Source organism: Zootoca vivipara, chromosome 13, assembly GCF_963506605.1.
Source record: "Zootoca vivipara chromosome 13, rZooViv1.1, whole genome shotgun sequence".
NCBI lineage: Eukaryota > Metazoa > Chordata > Lepidosauria > Squamata > Lacertidae > Zootoca > Zootoca vivipara.
The window spans coordinates 9,335,686-9,346,264 of NC_083288.1; the positions used below are offsets into that span (position 1 = coordinate 9,335,686).

Genomic DNA, 10,579 nt, shown 5'->3' on the forward strand with positions numbered 1-10,579 from the left:
ACACAGTGCTCCAGGTGTGGTCGGACCATGGCAGAATAGAGGACTATTATTTTCCTTGTTCAATACACTATTGAACTGCAGCTTAGAATAGCATTAGTTTTGTTTTGTTGGGTTCTTGTTTGTTGTTTTGTTTTGTTGGGTTCTTGTTGTTTGCTGCTGCACCACACTGTTAACTTGTTTTAAGCTTGTTGTCTACTAAGACCCTTAGATCCTTTACACATGTACTACTGGGCAAACCAGGGGTCCTCCATGTTACATTTGTGCAGTGGGTTCTTCTTCCCTATGTGCAGAACCTTATATTTGTCCCTATTTAAATTTGTTTTGTTAGTTTGAGAGCAGTTCTCCAATCTGTTATGGCAGGGGTCCCCAGACTACGGCCCAGGGGTCACATACGGCCCCCGAGGCTCTTTTATGCGGCCCCCAGGGACCCCCGCCACCCGCTGCCGCCGCCCGCTCTTACCGGCGCGGTGTATTTCCGGATCGGAGGAGGCTTCTGCACATGCGCACAAACTATTTCCGGCGCTTTCCAGGTCAGGAGTGTACCAGAAATAGTGTTCGCGCATGCGCATGGGCACGCACAGCAGCGCGCTCCCGCGCCCCCCACCCTCTGGCCCACCACGCAATTAATGCGGCGGGCATCCGGCCCAAAGCCAGGTAAGTTTGGGGACCCCTGTGTTATGGTCATATTGAATGCTGATCCTGTCTTCAGTGGCATTGACTACCCCTCCCAGTTTGGTGCCATCTGCAAATTTGACGAGCATCCTCAATACATTCATCAGTGTCATTTATAAAGATGTTGAACAATAATGGGTCCCTGCCGCACCCCATGTGTCACATTTCCCCCAGGATGATGAGGAACTGTTACTGAGCACTCTTTGGGTTTGGTCAGTCAACCAGCTACAAATGCACCTAAGAGTTATCTCGTCCAGTCCACATTTTACCAGCTTCTCCGCAAGAATAATACCCCACTACTCACCAGTTTAAAAGGCCATGGGTTATTTAATTAGCCAAAGGCTTGGGAGAAGAGGAATGTTTTCATCTGGTGCCTAAAGATATGTAAGGAAGGCACCAGGTGAGCCTCCCTGGGGAAAATATGCTACAAATCGAGAGCCACCACAGAAAAGGAGCAGCAACAAAGGGCAGAAACGCGTATAGAAAACAAGTAACGCAATCCCAGTGAACCAAAGTCTACAATAACTCTTTGTTAGAAATGTATTTCAAGCACTTGCAACCGTCTTTCACCTCTACTCCAGCTGGAGTAAATAAAACAATGAACAGAAAGAGGTGTGGCAATACAGGAAGATGTAATAGTCTGTAGCTATAGTATCTATGATAAGATAACTAGTCTGAACAAGCAAGGATTCAGAATTAAAAACAAGGTTTGGAAGGTGAGAACGCAACTCACTTTCCCACTTTGATCTGCAAAATGTTGCAATCACTAACTGAAGGTCTTTTACCTCATTATCAACTAATCTTAACTGAAAGATTAAGTACAAGAATTATTAATAATTTTTTAAGGTGTGGGAATAAGAATTAAGCAAAGGAAAAATTCTTCTCTCCCTTTCTTTAAGTTCAGACCAGCTGTAATAAACTTGGGTAATTATTTTGATATACTGTAGTACAACTTCATATGACTGCATTTCTAATCAAAAGTTAAACTAAAGTTGCATTTCAGCTGACTGAACAACCTTTAAGAAAATGCTCAGAGGGAAATACCACTGATTTCAATACAACTCCCATGTAAAAATATATGGTCCTGCAAGAATATTTTATAGTCAAAATTCGAAGACATGAAGTGTTTTGGGAGTACATATTTTGACTGTTTCTTTGCTGCCAAATGGGTATAGGAATGCAGCCTAAAGATATTCCCTTCCATAGGACTCTCAATGCTACTCAAATTAAGATACTAACTAGCTTATTGGAGGATTGTCAACCAGTGTGACTTTCAGTCCTGACAGTCTCTTAATGTTCAGGACCCTAGAGAGGCACAGGGAAAAGCACTTTGACCTTTTTAATGCTGCCATTAATGGCCCTATTTGTTCTATTAATGGTCAGAAAAGGGAAGATTTGCAAAAGCAACTGAAGGAACTGCCACATTGGCATTCTATCTAAGGAAGAAAAGTATTCTTTATTCATTTATACGCTGCCTTTTGGTCAAGAAACCCAACAGATTTACAATTTAAAGTATCAGAGTCAACAAGTAATATCCCCCCATGTCAACTTTAGGAATTGATGGAACAGGCTCTCTCCCCTAGAGTTCCTCACAGTCTTACTCAGAAGTAAGTCCAACACAATTCATTGGTGCTTACTTCCATGTATTTTTGTAAAAAAATTATTGGATATAAAATAAAAGAGTCAGATTAGGACAGGATCAAATCCATAATATCCCCACATTCTGTGTTTGGTACCAGAAAAACAATGCAAGTATTTAATATATGAGTTTATATGGACATATTTGTGTGGAAAAGAGTACTATAGTTTTAAAAATTAGAACACTGATATCCAAGTAAATGCTAGTGAAGTTGATAACGTTTTTTTCTGGTTTAAGAGTCCTTACAACAGATGCAAGAGTCAAGAGAGCTTTTTACAAATCTTAACTTAAATGAAAACAAAAAAAAAGATATTAAACTAGTAATAAACAAACTAACATTTTAGAATCATGCAACAATGTATTTATCTTACCTCTGGTTTACTGAGGCTAGATGAGACAAGAGAACCTGATCCCACATCCAGATCCCACTGCTTTCTACCACTGTTCTCTGGGTCTAGAGCAGCAATCCGTCCATCCAAAGTGCTTATGATTATTAATGATCTGTAAATGGAAAACACATTCACAAGTCAGAACCAGAAATTACACTATTTCAGGGTTCATGTTTTTAAGACCCCAGACCCACGTAATGCCAACTTGTGACAGGAAACCAATATCAACCCCCCCCCCCAAAAAAGAACCAAAAATAGTTTGACCCACTCTTAATAGCGCTCCCTTTTTGACCATTCCCCTCTTGGCTTATTAAAACATGCTGGTAATGACTAGTTGGGTCCTATGTGGGATCAATGTATTCTTGTGTGAGGGACTGGTCTCAGGAATCTTGGACAGGCAGCAATAGGACTACTACTGAAGAAACCGACCTTGGAGCTGTTGCTTTGTGGCAACTATTGCCCAGTCATAAACACCCAATTTGAGGGGAAGATAATTAAGAGGATCATGGCAGGAAAGTTACAAGCACTCTTGGATCAAACAGATTACCCAGACCAATTTAAGTCTGAGTTGAAGTCTGGTTATGGAACTGTATCAGATTTGGTCTCTCCGAGAGGTGTCCTTTATCAGGACGACAGCAGGAATGTGACCCTATTATGTCATCTTGGCTGCAAGTCCTTGAAGATCTGCTCCCTGTCTTGCTAGCCTTTCCCCAACTAACCTGGGAGGGTGGAGCCCTGACTGACTCCAGCTACAAAAGCTGTTGGACACTCTTGGGCTGTTTTAGAGTGTTTTGCTGAGGGGAGGGGGTGTTGTTGATATAATTTTTTGTAACTTTATATCTTCTTATGATTTATGTTGAAATTGTTTCAATTTGGTTGTCTACTTTTTAATGTGTTTTATCTATTGCCTGTGGCTTTTGTTATGTTTGCAGTTAGGTAACTATTGTCATGTTTTAACCATGTAAAGGGAGCATACAAATAAAATTACTATTATGATAGCTCAGCCACTTTTGATACCACTGCCCATGGTATCTTGATGAACCGGCTCTGTGATGGGTACCGAGGGCACAGTTTTACCATGATTTCAACTTCAGGGTTGGTGTAATAGAATGTCGCTAGGTATTCAGCCCTCTAACAGTTGTGCTGTGGGGTGCCAATTTAGTACCTAAATAAAACCATTGGGAGGAATCATTAATTTCCACTTTTTCTGCAACAAGGAGAGGAGCTGTGCAAGACCTGGGTCAGTTTCTGAAGTCTGATGACTAGATGAAGGCCAATGCAGTTTGAATCCTGGCAAGACAAAGGAGCTGTGGGTGAGCAGTTTCTTAATCTATTCTCGATAATTGGTCAAGTCCCTGCTTCAGTACTCCCACTGAAGGAGCAGGTTGGTAGTCTGGGGGTTCCCATGGTTTCATTTCTATCACTACAGTCCCAGGTGATGAGAGTGCCTTGGAGTGCCCTTTTCAGCTTTGGCTGGGTCATTTCTGGACTGTAATAGCCTGGACACTGCAATATGTGTCATGTGGTGCTCCCTCCAAAGCTTGCCTGGAAGCCGCAGTTCAACTCTTCACTGGGGAAGGTATTGCCATCTTGTTATGCTGCTGCTGAAAAACTCCGCTAGCTGCCAATTAGCTACCAGACCTCCTACAGGTACTCTTACATCAGGAGGTTTATTCTATGTACCACGTAGAACTTGGTGTGTGGCAACACCTACCCTTTGGAACTCTCTTGTGTTGCATATCAGGCAGCTGCTGTCTCTACCAACTTTTCAGCAGCTATTGCAGACCTTTCTCTAACAAGATTTTTAAGTTGAGATTTTTATCCAAGCCTGCACAAGCACTGGATTAGAAATGGTTTTTCTTGTTAAAATTGGCTTAGGACATTTCATAGGAAGCAATTCTTAAATGAAGTCAAATAATAAATAAACATTTCCTTCCCCATTCGCGACATATTTGTATTGGCACTGGAATAATCTCTTGTCTTTTCAAACCCTGGGGAGCGGGGACAAGAGCAAAGGCACAGCAAGATTAGTAGCAAGACTGCAACCAAAGTAAAGTGGTACCTCTACTTACGAATAACTATACTTACGAATGCTTCTACTTACGAATGGAGCTCTGCCCGCCATCTTGGATGCGGTTTAGATAGGATTTTTTCTACTTACGAATTTTTAGATAGGGTTGCTTCTACTAACGAATTTTTTCTCCCAATGCATTCCTATGGGATTCGACTTACAATTTTTTTCGACTTACAAATGTGTGTTTGGAACGCATTAAATTCGTAAGTAGAGGTACCACTGTAGGATATAAGGTACTTTCACAGTACAATGCGAGTGGAACTACAGTAGATCCAGAGCCTCACAATTGTTAAGCAGTTGCCATGTACCTTACACAAAGCACGTCCTGAATCTCACTGCTGCATGACATCCCTTCAACAAATGAGCCCAACTCACAAGCAGAGTTTCGTCTCAGCTAAATTTTAGAGTTTTAGACAAAGTTTCTTATTTTTAAAAGATAACTTTTAATTATATCCCTGAACTCCAGTGTGTTCATAGTCCTCTTGAGCATCTCTCTGGAAAACTCTCACTAGTTTAATATTAGTGAAATTTCTTTCATAAGCCATACCTTTAGACAAACAATTCTTTCCAGAGTCAAAAGGTAGTGCTTTTGTTTGAACAATTATAGTCACAAGACAAGCCCAGCCTTATCATGTTCAAGGCTGATGCCATGTTTATTCAGAACAGAAATAACTACCTCAAGCAGGAGTTAATTATTGCTATGTATTGTACACTGGTTTCATATTAAGAATGTCAAACAGATATAGGAAGCTGGAACACATTAATAGCTGTATTATAGCGATTCTACACCACGACCCCATAATACTAAAAAATTACTAAATTGTGTATTGTGTACAGTTGTACCATGGTTCTCGAATGGAATCTGTTCCAGAAGTCCATTCGAGTTCCGAAAACGTTCAAAAACCAAGGTGCGGCTTCCGATTGGCTGCAGGAGCTTCCTGCACTGAATCGGAAGCCGCGCCGGACGTTCGGCTTCCAAAAAACGTTCACAAACCGAAACACTCACTTCTGGGTTTGCAGCATTTGGGATCCAAAACGTTCGAGTAACAAGGCGTTCGAGAACCAAGGTATGACTGTACACATCTCAGATGTTAACAAACAGGGTGAGTGAAGTATTTCAGATCTGACAATATATAATCTTATCTACGGATTCCAAATACTTGCAGATATTTGCCTACTTGGACTTTATAAGGCATTTGACATTTGTTACCTATCAGTTTTCAGACATGTTTTTTCTAATATTATCACTGTACTATTATATTTTTACTATTTCTACACCACCTTGTATTTCTTATGTAAGTGCCATTTATAAATATTTAAATATAATACACATATTCAATGTGCATTTCTGCACCTAGAGGGTACTGCCATCTTAATGAATAGACTATACAGGGCCATCATTTATTATGAACTCCAGCCTCCCCTCTTTCTATGACCTCTCATGCAGTTAAGAGATACTGACCTGCCCCCTCCCTTGTAGTCAGCCTTTTCACCTCAGATGACTACAGCACAAACATCCTGCTGCAAAACAGCATTATATACATATCTACTCAGAAGTCCCATTGCCTTCAAAAAGACTTACTGTACGAGGTTGCAGCCTAAGCCTTTCATATGGTTGAAGCTGCAATCCTATGCTTACTTACCCAAGAGTGAGCTCCACTAAACAAACGATATAATATTTATGAGTAAACATGCACAGGATTCCATGAAGCAAGCTGGTGTGGAGCGTCACCCTGAAAGGAGGAGAAGCTAGCGGCAATACAAGTGATGTTGGTTGGGGGCTGCATCTCCTGCTGCCTGACCCCCAACAGCAGCCACCACTCACCGCACCATCATGCCTCCCCACACTCAGGTGGAGCTGGTGCCCCCACAGCCACTTCCTGCTCAGCAGCCAGCAACCACTGCCAGGGGCTTACTGCTCACCACTGCAGACACTTGCTGCCTCCTGCTCCTCAATCCAAGCAGCTGCAGCAGAGCACTTATGTGTGGTAGTTCACTCCCCTACTCCCCCCCCCCGGGTCATCTTCCTCCTCCTTGCCCTTTTCAGGGCAGCCCAGGGGTGAGTAGAGGAGTGTGCCACTGCAGACAGGGCCGAGGAGCAGGAGGCAGCAAACACCCAGCAACAGTGATGAGTGCCCAGTGCTGAGCAGCAGCAAGGAGCAGGAGGTGGTGGGCAGCGCCAGGGGTTTTGCTAATAGGATTGTTTTATAAATGTCATGAATATGCAATATGGTACAGTTTTCTGTGTTAAGGTATACAGTGGTACCTCGACTTACGAAGACGATCCGTTCCACGGCCGTCTTCGAAGTCAAAGTCTTTGGTTGCCAAAGTGCCGCTTCTGCGCATGCGCAGGCGCAGAACGCACACATGGCGAAAAGACTTCCGGGGTTGTCGACTTCGGAAGTCGAAACCTTCGGAAGTCGAATTGTTGTCGAGGTACCACTGTAAATAATTTTAATGCCTGTTAAAGCCATAAAATAAGATTAAGTCTGACCAGCAAGTATTGTTTGTACAGCACTTTGATTTTTCACAAACCACTTTTTCTGTGGCTTCAAATTTTATAAAAATGTTATATCTCTAGCCTTAGCTGGTTTGTGGAGCCAGCAGAGTCACCAGGCTACTACTAAAGCCCAGGGGATGCCTCTGACCCAGAGTTCATGCTGGGCTTGCTGGGGGTAAAAAAGCTAATGCATAGGAGACTGAGGCCCTTGGGTTGAGAAATCTCAAGTACCTTAAAATCAATTATGGTATAGCACAGGGGCAGGGTGTGTGTGTCAGGCCTCCAGAACACTCATTTCCCCTTGCCCCCTTAAACTTCTCTCAACCCTATTGCTTTCACCACATCTGCTTTTGGGTCTGTCCCACTGTCCTATCTTTTGGCCACTGAATTCACTTTCAAAGTGCTTTGTGGGTGTTCAATGGTGTGGATGGTAATGTTGTACAAATGTAAGGAAATGGAGCTTTGGGATGGGAAAGGGTTAAATTTGATTTTTGGACATACTGAACTTAAGACAAAGAAGAATCCAAGCAGATCAAAAGAAGCAGATGTGAGTGCCAGATTGTGCAGTATGAATAATATTCTGAGACAGAGAGGTGGACAGCATATATGCTGTACTGAAAGCAGATGGATGACAATTTAATGGTAGTTGCTTCAAACGTAATTCTGCATAGGAATGAGCTATAAGGACTTTTTAGTGGCTGCGCAGTGGCTTCCATACACAAGATTCTTCAAATCACAGCACTACCAGAGGCATGCAAATATTACAGTCACAGAGGACTGTGATCATGGTTTAAACATTTTAATGCCTCTGGAAGTTTCAGCACAAGCATGGACTTTCCAAAGTCTACCTTTGGGCTAAGTGATGGTTAAAGTAACATTAACTTCAACTTCAACTCATTTGCCATCACCCTCATTTGCCATCACCCTACTGGGAAACTATTCACTTAACACTTTCGTTACTGGTGTGATCAAATGTATAGTTTGCCAAATATAACATAAAACATAAGGAATGTACCAATACAGGGCATGAAGGAACAATCTACTACTGGTAAACTATAAAAGTTCTCAGAAACAGGAAGACAATGCATTGAATGCTATAAGGCATCACACAGACTTTTGCATCTTTGCAAATAGGTCCACATAAGAAGGCAGATTTGTCTCCTAACACACACAGAAGTAGGTAGGTAATCTGAAAAATGAAAAATACCACCCTTCAAGATTACAATACTTAGAGAAAATTATATCTATCCCTGAACACAACATGTGGGCAAGCAACAGCCCATGCTGCCCCAATTGCCAAAATTTGGTGTGACTGCAATAAGAAAAGTGCATTCAAAGGGCACTTCTTTTCCTGCTGGAGAGGGCCACAGGCCTGCTAGCCTCCACCCCCAGCAAGGAAAAACCATGTTTTTGTGTGTATATGGCCAATTGTGTACATGTCCAAGCCACGCTCACAATCACCTCAGGTCACACCCACTGGGCATGCAACCCCAAACACCTATCCCACTGTTCAAGGGCCAAAAAACCTGTGACTTTCCAGCAGTGGTTCACACAGAAACAACCACCAACAGAAGAGGGGAGATGAAGCCCCCAAACCCTATCAAGTTGCAGCGCAGTGAGAACAGGATGGTGGAGTTTTCATGTGTTGAGTGATGGTGGAGTTTCATGAGTTTTAAGTTGTTTGAACTTAAAACAAATAATAAAAAGGATGGTGGACTAGCAGCAGGCTGTTCTTATACTCAGGGTGACTGAATTGCTGGTGAGTCAGGCCAGTTTCAAACAAGGGAAGGGCTACTGAGATGAATACCTCGGGCCAGTCCACCTCACTTCGCCCACCTCAATGGGGTGTTAAGTGCAGGAACACAAAAACGAGGTTGGGGGGGGGTGCAGAAGAACCATGTGTGGAAGGGTCAGGGGGGGTTCTTGCTTCCTTTTGTTGTTCTTATGCATTTCGTGTTTTTATATTGCGGATGAAGGGCTACATACAAATTTAATAAATAATGATAATAATAACAATAATAATAATAATTCTTGGATACAGGTAGGTAGCCGTGTTGGTCTGACACAGTCAAAACAAAATAAAAAATCCTTCCAGTAGCACCTTAGAGACCAACTAAGTTTGTCATTGGTATGAGCTTTCGTGTGCATGCACAATTCTTCAGATAGTGTGCATGCACACGAAAGCTCATACCTATGACAGACTTAGTTGGTCTCTAAGGTGCTACTGGAAGGATTTTTTATTTTTATTTTGAATAATTCTTGGAGGGAGAGAAGGGGAGGTGATTTAAAAAAAAACCAAGACATTAAAAAGCCCCTCTTCTAGCTGGATTCCTGCATCATGAAGGGCGCTTGGGACAAGAGCGAGACGATCGTCGTCAACAACAACAACAACAACAGATTGGCCCGTGGCTAGCGATGGAAAGAGAAGGGATCGCGGAAGCAAGGCAACCGGATCCAGGCATCTGCCAAGGTCCCCGGCGCGCTCCGGTGCCTCACCTGCAGCTGCCGCCCCGAGCGGGCGTTTCCGCCCCTTCATCCTCCTGCTCCCCGGAGGTGAAGGCCGCCGCTTGGGCCACTTCGCCGCCGGCCTCATCGTCCTCCACCGTCACGTCGGCCGCCAACGGGAGCGCAGCAGCGGCAGCCCCACCGATCCCTAGCCCGGGCCGGCTGTCCTCATCCCGGAACGCCGCTGCCGCCCCCCTCACGGGGACGCAGAGCGGCAGCAGCCACAGGAGCACCAGGGCGGCGGCGGCGGCGGGAGAAAGAGGCCGAGCGCTCGGGCCTCGCGGCCCTGGCATGGAGCGGCCCTCCCCGCTCCGGTCGCCTCAGCAGCACCGTTATGCTTCGGGCATAGGAAGCCAGACCCGCCGCCGAAAAGGGCTCGGTCGGTTTTGCCACAGAAGCCGGAGCTCGCCACTGCGCACGCGCGAGCTCGAGCGACGCAACTCAACTTGCCTACACACACATACGCGCGAGCAAGCCTTTAACCAATCCCCGCCTCTTCCTTGGCCACGTTACCAGCGCGCTTTGTTTCACAGAAACCGAGCTCGCTTCCCCCTGCCCCAGCCTTCGGTTTCATTAGTGAGGAAATCTGTCGTTTTTGCGAGCCCGTCCAATGGGAAGTGTGGACGCCTTTTGGTCCCGCCCTCACACCGGAATAGGAGAAGCGACGCGCGATGTTTTGTCAACACGGTTCAATCCGGGACGAGCCCACAAATCGCTCCCGCCAATTAAAAGAGCTCCCTTTCCCATTTCCCCCTATGGTTGGTTTAAGTAACATGACCGCCTCGCCCCCTCTGCTATTG

The 10,579-nt window shown here is 44.3% G+C and overlaps 1 protein-coding gene across 2 annotated transcripts in view; it reads right to left on the reverse strand.

The window, feature by feature from the left end:
- The window catches only part of EIF2AK3 (eukaryotic translation initiation factor 2 alpha kinase 3), a 36,570-nt gene extending 26,309 nt beyond the window's left edge, over positions 1-10,261 (reverse strand). For both annotated transcript variants that reach the window (XM_035134680.2, XM_035134679.2), the window contains exons 1-2: positions 9,771-10,261; positions 2,683-2,812 (exon numbers count right to left, since the gene is read on the reverse strand). In XM_035134680.2, coding sequence (XP_034990571.2) covers positions 2,683-2,812; positions 9,771-10,072 — 432 coding nt within the window. In that variant the 5' untranslated portion in view covers positions 10,073-10,261. The remainder of the gene's footprint in view (positions 1-2,682; positions 2,813-9,770) is intronic.
- Positions 10,262-10,579: the final 318 nt, after the last annotated feature.